At 39.6% G+C, this 16,423-nt stretch overlaps 1 protein-coding gene across 5 annotated transcripts in view; it reads left to right on the top strand.

Annotated features, from left to right (window-relative positions):
* The window catches only part of neo1a (neogenin 1a), a 113,257-nt gene that overhangs the window by 70,706 nt on the left and 26,128 nt on the right, over positions 1 to 16,423 (top strand). For all 5 annotated transcript variants that reach the window (XM_079454864.1, XM_079454863.1, XM_079454865.1 and 2 more), the window contains exons 5-7: positions 4,046 to 4,182; positions 7,017 to 7,171; positions 7,257 to 7,377. In XM_079454864.1, the coding sequence (XP_079310990.1) occupies positions 4,046 to 4,182; positions 7,017 to 7,171; positions 7,257 to 7,377 (413 nt within the window). The remainder of the gene's footprint in view (positions 1 to 4,045; positions 4,183 to 7,016; positions 7,172 to 7,256; positions 7,378 to 16,423) is intronic.

Raw genomic sequence — 16,423 nt, 5'->3', positions numbered from 1 at the left:
CAAACGACACAATCCATCAGTCAACACAGATGGCACTTCCTCAGCTCCCTTACAAGTGTATCGGGGGAAAAGTGTTTTTCTAATGACGAAACCCAAACAGTGCTTTATTGACCGTGGAGTCATACCAACTGCTCTGATTCCGTGCCACTAGCTGTGTGCCCGTCTCTCAGGCTGGGAATCTCTCCGCAGATAGCCCTGCTGATGAGTCACTGGGCAGGAAACCGAGAGAGATAATGGCAGGCTTGGAAATGCTCTCGATTCTCAGTGGGAATGTAACCACAGGCTGGATTTATTGAAAGAATAAATAGTGAAGACTGGCACAAAGGGAGGGCAGAAAATTGTGTAGAGAGAAATTGAGAAAAGAGAGAGTGTGTGAATTTGCTGTTTGTATCCCCAGTTATATCATTTATGGTCTCATTTTTGCCTGAACTATCCCTAAAAAACGTTGGTCCCCATTGACTTCTATTGTATGGACACAAAACCAATTCACCACCATTCTTCAAAATATCTTATGTGTTGTGCATAAGAAAGAAGAAATACAGGTTTAAAATATCATGAGTAAATTATGACATAATTTACGTTTTGGGTGAACTATTTTCTTGAGACAAGTCGGGTGTCCCATAAGGAACACTTTAATGTCTTGGAACACAGCTTTTTTACATACTTGCTAAACAACAGATTTTTTTACTTAGTTACAGCTGAAAAACATATTTCAGTTTTAAGTCTTGAGCATGCTGCAATGCACTGTATTGGATGTTTGGCAGGTTCAGTACTGCAGTCAATGCAACGAGGTTCATTTATCTGGAAGTGCATTTTTGCCTCCCTATTCTCTCTGTCCCTTTTTTTCTCATTTCGTCCCTTTGGAAATGTCTACGGCCTCTCCCCGCACTCAGCAGCTAATGACACATCCAGAGCTAAATGTAGCCTCGTCCGCCAGTTCATTCAGACCTATAATGTCTGAGCATATTACGCAGGTTGTGGCTTTGGGCTGTATAGTAATGTGCTAATCAAAATATCGGTTTACCATTGGAAGCACTGACAAAACAAATAAAGGAAGGTATGAAGATGGACCCACTGGGAAAAAACAAGCACTCGGAGTTGTTATAAGAACGAAGCTCTTCATATTGATTTTTTCACTTTTTTTTCCTCTCTTTTGGGCTGTTTTATTTGAGGCTGCGTTCTATAAAAGTGTAGTGTGCATCACATTAGACAAACCACAGCTGGGAGAGCACAGGATTCAGAAAATAACATAAAATTACCTCATATGGGTTTTGACTTGGAATGTTTTCCTACTTTGAAGTCTCTAAATATGCAGTGTGGTCCCAACTCCCAACACAGCCCGTTCCAGAGAAGGATATTCAGTGTAAACAGACACACCTGCACATATCAATTCTCCACATTCATTTTGCTTTGCATGTCATCTAGTATTCGCTGGTGCTCTGCATGCACAATGCTGTCAAAGGTAATACATATGAATGAATTAATAATCTAAAAGTACACATTTGGAAACAGTTTCGATACGAGTATAGCAGTGGTTGAGAGTTCTTTGAGTTGCAAATTTAGAAGAAAATTGGTACCAAACAACATTGACTTCCATCGTCACAAACCCACTGAGACATTTTTCTAAATATCTTCTAGAAAGTGTCATACACAGATTTTGAATGAGTTGAGGATGAATCAATTGACAGAATATATATTTTGGGGTTAACCAACTCCAGCCATCTAATGTACCAGCTGCTGGTTTTAACCGGATTTTCCAGCATAACCCTTCGCTGGTGGCATCAAATGGCATGTATTCATGCTTGGCAAACCATCAGTAGCTGCTCTGTTTAGAGTCACAGCCGTAGAGCTGAACAGTTAAGGGTGGAGTTCATGCCAGAACCTTCGGAGCCGTTGACAAGGCAGTCTTTCATCTCACTTCATAGTATCTTATGGCTGCATCAGTCACAGACGGGCTGTTCCGAGGCAGGTTGGGTCAGCGCCACCGGTAGTTTGGTGTTGGATTACTGTTGACGGATGCCAGTAGTTTGCCGTCGTAACTGCACATCGAGAATGGGTAGGGGTCGATGCGACGCTAGCATGGTACACATTAGTTCCGGGTTATTTGGAGCAATTACACAGGCATCCTGTAGAGAATACTGCTCCCGCGATACTCCTAATGCATGCACGTTCTTGAATGAGGAATAGTTTTAGGGACTTTGGTAGCGACTGCATGTGTTGCTGAGAGCTGCATGAGGGAATTCACAACTAACTGAAAGCTCTTTCTGATGCAGTCGTCTGTCTGTTTTATAATGCTTTTTTAATGATAGACACTCACCTAACATCTGAATGCAGTTCCCTGAATTTATTTTTATTTGTTTGGTTTGTTGTGTTTCAAAAATTGTGGATTAAAGTTCAACTAAAACTAGATCATGATACTAGTTACATTGTAGTCTTTGATCGGTTTTAGACTTGAAAAAGGAAGATCTGTAGCATTCATACTCTTTATTCTTGTACTTCTGTATTTTACTTGTTTTATTTTCTGTAGCGCTTTGGGTTTTAGAAAAGCGCATTATAAATAAAATGTATTATTATTTATAAAGGAACGGCCAGTTGCAAAAACATAGCTATTATTTGAATGCTGTTGAAGGCCCGTCCACACCAACAGATGATTTTAAGCGTGTCAGCCTCATGAATCGAAATGAAATTTTGTCCATTAATATTTTAATATGTAATTACCCAAACAAAAATTCACTCTCAGAATGACCATAACTAACGTGCTGTTCAAAAGTGTTTTCATAACTTTTTCTAAAATTGTGGAATAACAAAAAACAGTGATGTGATGATGTAACTTAACAAAGCTAAAACAAATCAAAGCCATGTTATGTTTTGGTGTCTTCAGGCAGCTTCCATTTGCCTATTTGCAGATTTGGTATTTTATAAACCAGTTTCTTCAATTCTTACCTTGAGATGCATTTTAAACATTATTGAAGTAGTTCCTGTTCACGCTGGCTTCTCATTGGCTCCCTTTTCTTCATTATTAAGTCCAAATAATCCATTTCAAAAACTTTAATTTTAATAATAACTTCAGATGCTTTCGATCAAAAGACTGAAATTTCAGGTAATTCTCTAAACATTTAAACAGTAGTGTACTGTATATTGCTTCTCTGTATTGTTATCATTGTTGCTTATTGTTAAATCTCTTAACGTTATCGTCTTAAGACTAACTAAAAATTGCACAATGCTTTTCTTAAGACAGCTGTAAGCATTTTCGTATAACACTCGTACCTCAATGTCTCAAAGTTAGTCGGACCATTTGTTAGACACAGTTAATGGTTGTATTTTTGTGACTAGCCCCTGTAGACTCAAACAAGCCTTTGAGAACAAAAAGCTCTAGAGTCGACCTGCATGTTTCATTGAGTGTTTCTTAGCCCAATAGAACAAAGACCCCCTTCATGAGCCCTGCTGGTTTTCCTCGGGGATATGATGTAGGTGTGATGATGGAGGTAGTGTTTTACTGATGGAGACTTTCCACAGGATTGGAATGCCTGTTATTTATAAGGTCGTGACCAAGCGCATGTTTTCTTGTTTATTTAATACATTGTCTAATTTATAACCGCTAATATAAGTCGTCTGCTGTTGTTCTGCTAGCATTGAATTCATTATTTATACATTATAGGAACATTTTCTCTAAAGCAGCTTTCTCTCTTCCAAATGACTCTCCGGTCCTAATGTCCACTGTGGCTTTTTATTTGTTTTATTAAGATTGTATATGTTGCAATTTTATGTAGCTGTAAAATATTAAAAGCATACGTATGTGGGTTTCATACTGTACTCTTGCTCTCCCTTTACGTTATCATATTGACCTGCTGAGGTGGATGAAAACCTCACTTATATAAAATGAAGACACTTTATTCCTTTTTTGTATATTTCTTTGCATAAATCGAAATCACTCTTGCGATGTAAAATGGTCTCTGTTCTTGACTCCGATGTTTACAGGTTACGACTTTGTTTGACTTTCTGCAGGGAGTGTATTGACTGTGCTTTTTTCATCCTCTCTACACAGGAAGGGCCGCTTTGAGTTGCTTGGAGGGGGAAGTCTGCAGATCTTCAATTTGACAATGGAAGACGTTGGCACATACACTTGCCAGGCGGACAACGTCAACGCATCTATTGAAGCCCAGTTTGACCTCACATTGAAAGGTAAAGTAAAGCCCTTAATGCTTAAAGACATGCCATTAGTTTGTATCCTAATACACATTAAAGGCATGTTTTAAGCATAATTACTTTCTCCACCAACTTTAGTGCCGACCTAAATTTTGTTATCTTGTTAAATATCTGTTGACATTAAGTGAAACAGCTGTCAACCCACTTCCACGTCGAAGTTAAAGTGCCTTTAGTGTCATATTAAAACTGTTCTTCTTGCGTCGTTCAGCGGAAGCATTGCATAATCTTGATGACATTATATGGTCGTTTATTTCCACGCTCTGGTGCGTGAAACACTTTTACAGAAACGGATTGAGTATTCGGGTTGGACTGACTCAGAAGAACATCGAGAAAGCATGAGATGGGATTGTATGAGGGCACTTCAGACCCCCATGAAATCCCATTGAACAGAACAGAAAATGAACTTTATTTTATCGACTGTAGATTTCATGCAGGTATGTGGTGTGTAATGAGCTTCGGTCATCTGTCCGTCTGCTGAGAATTGATACTACAGTGTGACCAGTAGATGAAAGAAACTGAAGGGAAGCCCACACGACTCTTCCTTCTGTCTTTGCCTTGGAGCGCTAGTACAGAAGCAGAAACACACGCTTCTATATCAGTGCGACGTGTTGTTGCGTAGACCCCAAAATTAAGTGTGTTATTTTGAATAATTAAAATGTCTAAACGCTATATTGCAACAAGACAAAGATGTTTGCAAACACAACATTACAGTTACCGTAGCTTAAAACCTGTTTTATTATATTGACTTAATATATAATACAAAATAAAAAATGGAATTACATTAGCAGCCCATAACCAGAAATGTATCGGTCTTTAGTTCTGTCTTTAGAGATTTAAGAAGCTCTAATAAAAACAAGCGTTAGTGAATAATTTATGTATATAAGTGCTCTAACCGTTTTATGACATTTCTACTTTTAAACCCTCTGGAAAAGTCTTATGATAGTCAAGTCCTTTTTCGCCAACGCTTTTTCTTTACGTTTCTCTGTTTAAATGTCACCCAGCCGTGCACAAACAGCCATGCATGTATTGAAGTTCTGCTAAATAATGCAGTAACGCGTGTTAGTGTGTGAGGGTCAAACTGATTTGCGAGTGTCTGATCTCGGTGGCTTTTGTTATAGGTGAGAAACCAAGAATCCTATTAAACTTTCATATGCATCTTTTCTGTGCTGCGCAGAACAGACGGGATCCGCTTGTAGGCGTCTGTTTCTCAGCCTGTTCTGAAATGCAGGTGAAAAAACAGAATCAAAAGTGTGTGTGGAGGTTTGACATTGTCTGGAACAGCAGGAAACCTGAGACGTGCTCTGTGAAGGCAGTGAGAAGACCAGGGATGGTTTTTCATTCCTGTAGAATATGTGGTTAGAATGTATAAGCGATCAATGTATAAGATCAGGTTTAGCCTAGCGTTTTCCTCTTGGTATATTCGGTTTCGTCCCCAAATATACAGATGTTCAAAAATGGAAATTAAAGCTTATTTTTAATCACTGATGTTGTTACGGTATATTTAAGACCATGTACAGTACATAAGAATGATGACACGCACATTTTCTCCAAACCAGTAAACACCAATAGCACATTCTCTTAGTGTTTGTCAATGGGGTTCTTGGTGTAGCATATTGTTTGACATAAGCTACCATGATCCATCTGTCCCATGTGAAGCTGGCGTAAGCAGGAACCCAGCAGTGTGTGACAAGTGTTTTTCAGCAGGTTGCGTGTGCAGACCTCAGCAAACCACAGGAGGACAAAGTAACAGACATTCATCATCTCACCTCTGTCAGGTTAACTTTACAATGGGCCTTGTTTATCAACCAGTTTTGTGTGGACTTTAAATCTTAAGTTCCAATATGTCATCTTTTGGCTCTTATTGACAGAAATGCGGTAATATACATATCTGTGTCTTCAGAGGTGTATAAAGACCTTACGTAATGAAGCGTTATGTTTTTATTACCTTTTTTATTACCAATTTCTATCAAGATACTGTACACCAAGGAATTTACCATGTTGTTTCTACAGTAGCTCTAAACGGACTTATTGCTCTACGGAGCGTTTTTTGTAAATACATTTTCTTCGTAACACCTGACAGCATCGCGCAGCAGCATTTCAACTGAAGCGTCGCAGAATCGTCTCTCCACGCCGCCTCGCTAAAGATACGCACCTAGTCTATTTTTGACGGATGCTGCGTCCAAGCCGCACAGTTTTATGTCCTGATAAAAGTCCCTGTGCAGACTTCAGTTCGTATTTCACATCACATATCCTTGACATGAGATAAGAAATGTATGATGAGAGGTTCATTCTCAAACAAAACCCTGTTTGTTTGTTTTTTTATTTAACTATAATAATCATGTTTTTATTTGTTTTAAGTGTAGTAAAACCCTAGTTCATTTCCGTAAGGGGAACAAAGCATGACACAGGCTCATTGCAATAAACACAAGAAGAAACCATACAAAAATAACCATTTAGCCAACTTTCCGATGACATCACCCCCAAAATCATGAAAAAAACACGTAAAATTAAGAAAAGCGACGTCGGACAGTCAAATCAGATGAACTTGCGAATTCAGCTGCTTCGCTGTTGAGACACTCCTGGTGTTCATTGAAAAGAGCAAAACCTCTTCGGAGCCGTAAAGATAATTGACAGTGCCTCAGGTGCCATACGAAATAAGATTTTTCTTTACTTCTCTTGCATTACTGTCTCCCTATAGTATATTGCTCCATTGTTTCCTAATTCGTGTATATCGCTTTGGATAAAAGCCCTAAGTGCCTAAATGTAAAATGTCACAAATTATCTTTGTCGTTTTGTGCTCCTCATCTCAGCTCCCCCACAGTTCCTGAAGAAACCCACCAACATGTACGCTCACGAAGCCACGGACGTCGTGTTTGAATGCGAGGTCAGCGGCTCGCCTGCTCCCACCATCAAATGGGTGAAGAATGGAGATGCCGTCATTCCCAGCGACTATTTCAAGATCATTGTAAGTTGTCTACTGGCTCCTGTGCGTCATACAGACATGCAGGACATGCATGTGAACGTTTATTTAAATGTTTATTTCTTTACAGAAGGAGCAGAACCTGCAGGTTTTGGGACTGGTCAGCTCAGATGAAGGTTTCTATCAGTGTTTAGCTGAGAATGATGTAGGAAACGTGCAGGCTGGTGCTCAGCTCATCATTTTGAATCCAGGTACGTCTCAGAGAGCAGAATGCTTTCTTAGTCTTCACGTTTCATGTTTTGCATTGAATGATGCGTTCTAATGGTTTCTAGCAAGTCGTAACTGGTAAATGATCAAGTCGATGTCCAAGACGGTATAGTTGGATTATTTGCTGCACTGTTGGCTGGTAGGGCAAAATTTCAGAATTTCAAAAGATCCATGTGATCCCAGGTCAACATCTTTAGTCTTTAATGGCTAGTTTGATATGTTTGCAGACAAGCTATTAATGCCCACTGCTATCAAAATGTCAGATGTTTTGAGAGTCAGTCCTACAGTTTTTAACGAGTTCTTTCTGACATACAGCCTTGACAAGCGATCTCACATTGTGACATGGATTTTGCCTGGAATCATTTTCCAACAGTCTAAGAAATACCCAGCTTTAGTTAAGTTAAAGATGACAGGGCGTGTCAGACCAGACACAAACAAAGAACAAAAGTGAGAGGTGTTATGTTAAGTGGCATCACACCGGAGGTGTTGCATAGGGTGCGATAGGGGACTAAAAAAAGTTTTTCTGACTGTAGGAATGGATACGACTTCAAAACCTGAAACCATCTTCACCATGTTACAAAATATGAATAATTCCCACTAGGTAATTTGAATGATTAAGACGTTCCAAATAATAATTATGATTTGAGTGGGCGTTCATTTGCAACTTCCATGTCAGCAACTCATAATTACGATAAATCCGTTAACATGTGAAGTCTCTTTTAAAATCGTCTGCAGTATTTTTGTCCGTCTTACACCAAATGGCCCTGCAAACACTTTGCATTGGCAGGCGTCTTGGCTTGTTCTGATTAAAACTGCAAGTCAGGTGTGATTGGAGGAGCCTCGGTTGTCGCTGCCATCTGGATGAGCACATGGTGAATTGGGAAACGGTTGCTTATCTTCACTTACTGTTGGAGCTGATTGCTGAGTTTATTAAGTTACAGACAGGAAGTTTGTGCTAGGGTTTATAGAACATGTGCTCCTTTGTCTTCATGTTGTGTTTTCTTTAAAGCTACATTGTCGTTTACCCTAATGGTCTAGATTTGATGGATTGTAACTACATGAGGCACAACTGTAATTGCAGATATTTTCATGCAGATGTATTCCTGACTTTTAAAAAACAATCGTGCAGTCATACTTTCAAATGAGGAGTGAAATTATTTAGGGTAATGAAGGAGAACAAGGTCAAGTAAGTCAAGTTCACTGACAAATAGTGTTATATTTAATAGTAGATGTGGCTGTTTTTACATGGACCAATAAGCATCCACCCAAGAGCGCTTACCTGGTAACGCTTGGCAACGACCCACAACAACTTGGCTACCGTTTATATGTTAAAACCCCAAATTATCATTAATTCACCCTCTTGTCATTTCAAACCTTTATGACATTCTTTCTTCTTTCTACAAAAGATTATATTTTGAAGAAAGCTGGTAACTGAACAGTGCCGACACCCGTTCACTTTTATTGTACAGAGCAGTGGTTCTCAAACTGGGATCCCAAGATGGTTTCAGGGGCGCCACATATTTACGGCATTTTATGAAGTATAGCAATATATCATACATCTTATGCGATCAAGCATCAGAAAAATAAGACCGCCAACCAAAATAATTTATATTTCAGCATTGTGTTACTGAATATTGAAATGGTTTTATTAAAGATTATAAGTCTTTATTTGGGGGCCAATGGAGGCCTTACGACGAAAAAGTTTGAGAACCACTATCGACACAAAACCTATGCTAGTGAATCGGTGCTGGTTAACAACATTCTTTAAACTATCTTTTGTGTTTTGTGAAAGAAAGCCATACGTGTCTGAAATGACAAGAGGGTGAGTAAATTATGATAGAATTTTCTTTTTTTGGGTGAACTATACCTTTAATACCACAAACACCATAGCAACCACTTTTGCATTGTTGTGGAATATTTTGGATGTGCAGGAAGCAGAGAAATGACAGGAAACATTTTCACCAATTCCAGTTTCTTTCTCCTATTGGACGGTTGAAAAATGCAATCCTATTGTGGAAAGGCCCAGTAGTGGAATATTGCCCTTTTTTGATTGGAAATGCTTATCCTAGTTTGGGAACGCCCCTTCCGTGTTCTGCAGAGACATGTACTTTAGAAAAGAACCTAGTTTGTTCATTTGCAAATATATATTTATAGAGTTTGTGTCATCAATGCTGGAAAGTAAACAGTTACATAAGATGTTGCCTATTTCTACTTTAGAAATAGTATCGAAATGAACAAATCCATTGATTTGGATTGGATTCAATTTATTGTCATTACACACATACAAGTACAGTGCAACGAAATGTATTAAATGTGATTTGGATCCCTGTACACACTTTGGATGCCTTTAGTCTTTATTTTTACATTTACATTATTTCAACACTTTTCCTTGTTTGCATTTAGTGCATATTTTTCCAGGCAATGACAAAGAATTCCTAGCAGCTAGAAGACACGTTTCCTCTTCCAAAGATCACGTATGGCACATGCACTCCACAAACCCATTTCCCAGCATCTGATTCTAGACAGAGGAATAATCTGTAGGTTGTGGTACGTAGCAGCCACTCCAACAGTGTGAACACTTGATGGAATAGAGAAAAGCTGCAGCCTATTTGGGAGCCAAGCACCACTCAGTGTTCCTGATTTACATTTACCTACAGCACCACAAGAAAATAAACCTGTTTCGTGAGTTTGCGGTCTAAATGCAATGAAATAAAATAAACAGGCCATGTGGCATTAAACAAGACAGCATCTGCAACAGCTCCGACTCGTGTGGTGTGGTCTGATTTGATTGTGGATCAGCCTACCCGGTCGTGCTGTAGTTTTGCTTTTTTGAAGCAGTCTTTAATAAATCACTAAAAAATGTCTATGTACCATGTCTGAGTGGAGTAAAATGATGGATGGAGGTGTAGTGCGTATAGAGGTGGACAGAACGGTAGAGCAGTGAGCCTGCAGTGCTGATTTGGGCTGTACGTGTGTTTATGTCTCTGCCGACGAGCCGGTGGAGACATAAAATATAAAAAGCATGTGTCCACCGAGACCTTTCAGTGTTCATATGACACTTTTACTAGACCCGTGTGGCAGACGCGGCTAACACACAAGCAAATATGCTACACTTATTTATGACCACAGAACGAGCCTTGAGGCTGCTTTCTAAAATCTCTCCTCTGTAGAATTGTGATTCAGTGATAAGAATATTGACGTCAGACGTTATGGATGATGTTTTATATACTATACTCTAGTGAGGGGAGGCAGTGCTGTAGGTTTTAAAACAACAAGCTTCTCAGTTTGTAGTGTTGCACCTGCTTGTTTTATTGGTCGAGACTAATATGAAGATGTGTGTTTTTCTGTTTGTGGAGCATTTTTCTCTTTTGGCCTGATCAGTGAGCAATAATCCGTATAAACGTCTGTGTTCACACGTATACTGTTTAAGTTACACAACAAATAACACAATCGACGAACTGACATTGGACATATCCATATGGTCAGTTACATGTTTAAATGTGCTTAGCATTAAGTCAAAGTGCTATTTTGTGCTTACTGCAACTTCAAGCGCTGAGGAACGTTGTGTGGCTCAGGAATGTTGTGTAGTTCAGCAACACTGTTTAGCTTTACATTACTCTATGTAGCACAGGGGAACGTTGTGTAGTTTAAAGGAACGCTGTGTGACCCAGGGAAGCATTGGATCGCTTAAAGCAACGTTGTGTAGCTCAGAGGAATGTTGTGAAGCTTATTGCATAGCTTAGATGAACATTGTGTAGCTCAGTGGAAAATTGTGTAGCAAATTTGTGTAGCTTAAAGGAATATTGTGTAGTTTAGACTTTAGAGGAACACAGTGTATCTCAGAGGAACATTGTGTAGTTTAGACTTTAGAGGAACGCGGTGTATCTCAGAGGAACATTGTGTAGTTTAGAGGAACATTGTGTAGTTTAGACTTTAGAGGAACACAGTGTATCTCAGAGGAACATTGTGTAGTTTAGACTTTAGAGGAACGCGGTGTATCTCAGAGGAATATTGTGTAGTTTAGACTTTATAGGAATGCGGTGTATCTCAGAGGAACATTGTGTAGTTTAGACTTTAGAGGAACACAGTGTATCTCAGAGGAACATTGTGTAGTTTAGACTTTAGAGGAACGCGGTGTATCTCAGAGGAATATTGTGTAGTTTAGACTTTATAGGAATGCGGTGTATCTCAGAGGAACATTGTGTAGTTTAGACTTTAGAGGAACACAGTGTATCTCAGAGGAACATTGTGTAGTTTAGACTTTAGAGGAACACAGTGTATCTCAGAGGAACATTGTGTAGTTTAGACTTTAGAGGAACACAGTGTATCTCAGAGGAACATTGTGTAGTTTAGACTTTAGAGAAACGCGGTGTATCTCAGATGAACGTTGCGTAGCTTAGATGAGCATTGCGTAGTTTAGAGGAACATTGTGTAGTTTAGACTTTAGAGGAACGCGGTGTATCTCAGAGGAATATTGTGTAGTTTAGACTTTATAGGAATGCGGTGTATCTCAGAGGAACATTGTGTAGTTTAGACTTTATAGGAATGCGGTGTATCTCAGAGGAACATTGTGTAGTTTAGACTTTAGAGGAACACAGTGTATCTCAGAGGAACATTGTGTAGTTTAGACTTTAGAGAAACGCGGTGTATCTCAGATGAACGTTGCGTAGCTTAGATGAGCATTGCGTAGTTCAGAGGAACATTGTGTAGTTTAGACTTTAGAGGAACACAGTGTATCTCAGAGGAACATTGTGTAGTTTAGACTTTATAGGAATGCGGTATATCTCAGATGAACGTTGCGTATCTTAGATGAGCATTGCGTAGTTTAGAGGAACATTGTGTAGTTTAGACTTTAGAGGAACACAGTGTATCTCAGAGGAACATTGTGTAGTTTAGACTTTAGAGGAACACAGTGTATCTCAGAGGAACATTGTGTAGTTTAGACTTTAGAGGAACGCGGTGTATCTCAGAGGAATATTGTGTAGTTTAGACTTTAGAGGAACGCGGTGTATCTCAGAGGAATATTGTGTAGTTTAGACTTTAGAGGAACGCGGTGTATCTCAGAGGAATATTGTGTAGTTTAGACTTTAGAGGAACGCGGTGTATCTCAGAGGAATATTGTGTAGTTTAGACTTTAGAGGAACGCGGTGTATCTCAGAGGAATATTGTGTAGTTTAGACTTTAGAGGAACGCGGTGTATCTCAGAGGAATATTGTGTAGTTTAGACTTTAGAGGAACGCGGTGTATCTCAGAGGAACATTGTGTAGTTTAGACTTTAGAGGAACGCGGTGTATCTCAGAGGAACATTGTGTAGTTTAGACTTTAGAGGAACGCAGTGTATCTCAGAGGAACATTGTGTAGTTTAGACTTTAGAGGAACACAGTGTATCTCAGAGGAACATTGTGTAGTTTAGACTTTAGAGAAACGCGGTGTATCTCAGATGAACGTTGCGTAGCTTAGATAAGCATTGCGTAGTTTAGAGGAACATTGTGTAGTTTAGACTTTAGAGGAACGCGGTGTATCTCAGAGGAATATTGTGTAGTTTAGACTTTATAGGAATGCGGTGTATCTCAGAGGAACATTGTGTAGTTTAGACTTTATAGGAATGCGGTGTATCTCAGAGGAACATTGTGTAGTTTAGACTTTAGAGGAACACAGTGTATCTCAGAGGAACATTGTGTAGTTTAGACTTTAGAGGAACACAGTGTATCTCAGAGGAACATTGTGTAGTTTAGACTTTAGAGAAACGCGGTGTATCTCAGATGAACGTTGCGTAGCTTAGATGAGCATTGCGTAGTTTAGAGGAACATTGTGTAGTTTAGACTTTAGAGGAACGCGGTGTATCTCAGAGGAATATTGTGTAGTTTAGACTTTATAGGAATGCGGTGTATCTCAGAGGAACATTGTGTAGTTTAGACTTTATAGGAATGCGGTGTATCTCAGAGGAACATTGTGTAGTTTAGACTTTAGAGGAACACAGTGTATCTCAGAGGAACATTGTGTAGTTTAGACTTTAGAGAAACGCGGTGTATCTCAGATGAACGTTGCGTAGCTTAGATGAGCATTGCGTAGTTCAGAGGAACATTGTGTAGTTTAGACTTTAGAGGAACACAGTGTATCTCAGAGGAACATTGTGTAGTTTAGACTTTATAGGAATGCGGTATATCTCAGATGAACGTTGCGTATCTTAGATGAGCATTGCGTAGTTTAGAGGAACATTGTGTAGTTTAGACTTTAGAGGAACACAGTGTATCTCAGAGGAACATTGTGTAGTTTAGACTTTAGAGGAACACAGTGTATCTCAGAGGAACATTGTGTAGCTTAGACTTTAGAGGAACACAGTGTATCTCAGAGGAACATTGTGTAGTTTAGACTTTAGAGGAACACAGTGTATCTCAGAGGAACATTGTGTAGCTTAGACTTTAGAGGAACACAGTGTATCTCAGAGGAACATTGTGTAGTTTAGACTTTAGAGGAACGCGGTGTATCTCAGAGGAATATTGTGTAGTTTAGACTTTAGAGGAACACAGTGTATCTCAGAGGAACATTGTGTAGTTTAGACTTTAGAGGAACGCGGTGTATCTCAGAGGAACATTGTGTAGTTTAGACTTTAGAGGAACACAGTTTATCTCAGAGGAACATTGTGTAGTTTAGACTTTAGAGGAACGCGGTGTATCTCAGAGGAATATTGTGTAGTTTAGACTTTAGAGGAACGCGGTGTATCTCAGAGGAATATTGTGTAGTTTAGACTTTAGAGGAACGCGGTGTATCTCAGAGGAATATTGTGTAGTTTAGACTTTAGAGGAACGCGGTGTATCTCAGAGGAATATTGTGTAGTTTAGACTTTAGAGGAACGCGGTGTATCTCAGATGAACGTTGCGTAGCTTAGATGAGCATTGCGTAGTTTAGAGGAACATTGTGTAGTTTAGACTTTAGAGGAACACAGTGTATCTCAGAGGAACGTTGTGTAGTTTAGACTTTAGGGGAACACAGTGTATCTCAGAGGAACGTTGTGTAGTTTAGACTTTAGGGGAACACAGTGTATCTCAGAGGAACGTTGTGTAGTTTAGACTTTAGGGAACGCGGTGTATCTCAGAGGAACATTGCGTAGCTTAGAGGAGCATTGTGTAGTTTAGAAGAACGCAGTGTATCTCAGATAAATGCTGCGTAGCTTACAGAAGCATTGTGTAGCTCAGAGGAAATTTGTGTCGGTCAGAAGTACATTGTGTAGTTTACAGGATCGCAGTGTATCTGCATTGTTTAGCTCAGAGGAAATTTGTGTACATCATAGGAAATTTTTGTCGCTTAAAGGAACGTTGTGTAGCTCAGAGGAACATTATGCTAAGTTAAAGATGCCCAGATAGTGTTGCCCAGAGTCACTAAAGATGTTACAATGGCGATTAAGCTGCATATGAATAAGAGCTTGCTGCCTCGTGCTGAGATTGAGCATAATGCCCAGAGAAAGTGCTTTGATAGACAGGCAGAGATCTAGCAGGTGGAGAGGGGAATGACCCCGAGGGCTGTAGAGTTGGGCCGAGAGGGCGGGGTACCGTCGAACAGTAATGACATGGCAGATGGGCCTTTGCTTTCCCGGCAAACGCAGAGGAAGTCCCCTGCCAGCCTCACGCTGCGACCCATAATCCTGCGCTGGCGTTCTGGCCTGTACGGTCCGCCGAGGTCCCCGCGACTCCCCCTGGAAGCGCCCTGCTGTTCCTGCTTTTATCTCCCAGACTAAAGAAGCAAGTCGTCTCGGGAGCGAACTACTTACTCTTCATCACGTGAGGGACCTGTTTAATCTCACCGGGGTGATGGATGCCCTTTAATCCATCATCATATTCTCATATTCATGATGTTTGCTTTGAAGAGATAGACTGCTGTCTAAGCTGCAATAGAGCGCACTTTAAATCCAACGCAAAATCGCCGCAGGCCAGATCTGAGAAAAGAAAATGTGCACAAAATCAAATCCGTCATGTGCTTGGTGTCTTGAATATATGAGTTCTATTTTGTCTTGTTTCTATTGTCGGGGCAAAGGCCAATGGTTTTTAGTCATGAAACGATAGCACCTTTTACAATGCATATTGTATTTCCTCTCTAGTTAATATATATATTTTTTTAATGTGTCATGACAACTGTTAAATATTGTTTATAAATCTGTATTTCTGTGCTTTATGGCGTCCAGACAAGTTTTTTATTGGACTTTTAATCTCCTGTTGGGAAGATTTCCATTTTGTTGTTTTCAGATATTACTGTTAGGTGTTCTTCAATATCCTGGCGACCGTTGCCTTGTGATTTACGTGACTGAAGATACATATTTGTTCTATGATTGAATTTCTCAAGCGTCCTCTGTTCTCAAGTATAACAAAATACCTGAAAATGTGTTTGTCTAACAGAACAAGCATTTATTATAAGGACTGACCTGGCATTTCATTCTTTTTCAACTTGTTTCATTGGAATTTTTACAAAAAGTAAAACAGATAAAATATAACAGCAGACAGCTTGATAAAATACACCGAAAGAGAACAAGATTTTTAGATATGATTGAGGCTTTTAGCTTGTGTTAGTAGATCACGATCTGCACACATACTGTATCAGCAGCTGTCAGAATCAATCCCGTTTCATGTTTTCACTCATGAACCGTATAGAGAACTCTACGTTTTACGGCCCCATACAATATAATAATGTCCTCAGCCCCCTCAAGACCCCTTCACGATAATAGCATATTCTTCTAGGATCAATAGCTGTGGGACGTGAGCTTTAATCTTAAAAGATGGAGTCTCATGGTTCTTTATGTCTGTAGCTATAACTGTATCTCACATCTGCACTGAAGCCATTCCAGTCTCCCACCCATTTCTGTAAGACGAAAGCGAGAGATTTCTAAGTGGTCATTAGCAACGTGATGCGGTTCCTCTTTTAGACTGCGACACATGGACTACATGATGCCGTTTTTCCTCTGTTTACATTTTTCCATGTCCTCATGTTGTACAGTTACTTATTTGGGATATTAGGTAGTGATTTATGGTGACCTACTTA

The sequence above is a fragment of the Barbatula barbatula genome, assembly GCF_947034865.1.
Source record: "Barbatula barbatula genome assembly, chromosome: 1".
Lineage (NCBI taxonomy): Eukaryota > Metazoa > Chordata > Actinopteri > Cypriniformes > Nemacheilidae > Barbatula > Barbatula barbatula.
Note: the sequence above shows the minus strand (reverse complement) of the source record. Positions and strands in the feature narration are given on the sequence as shown.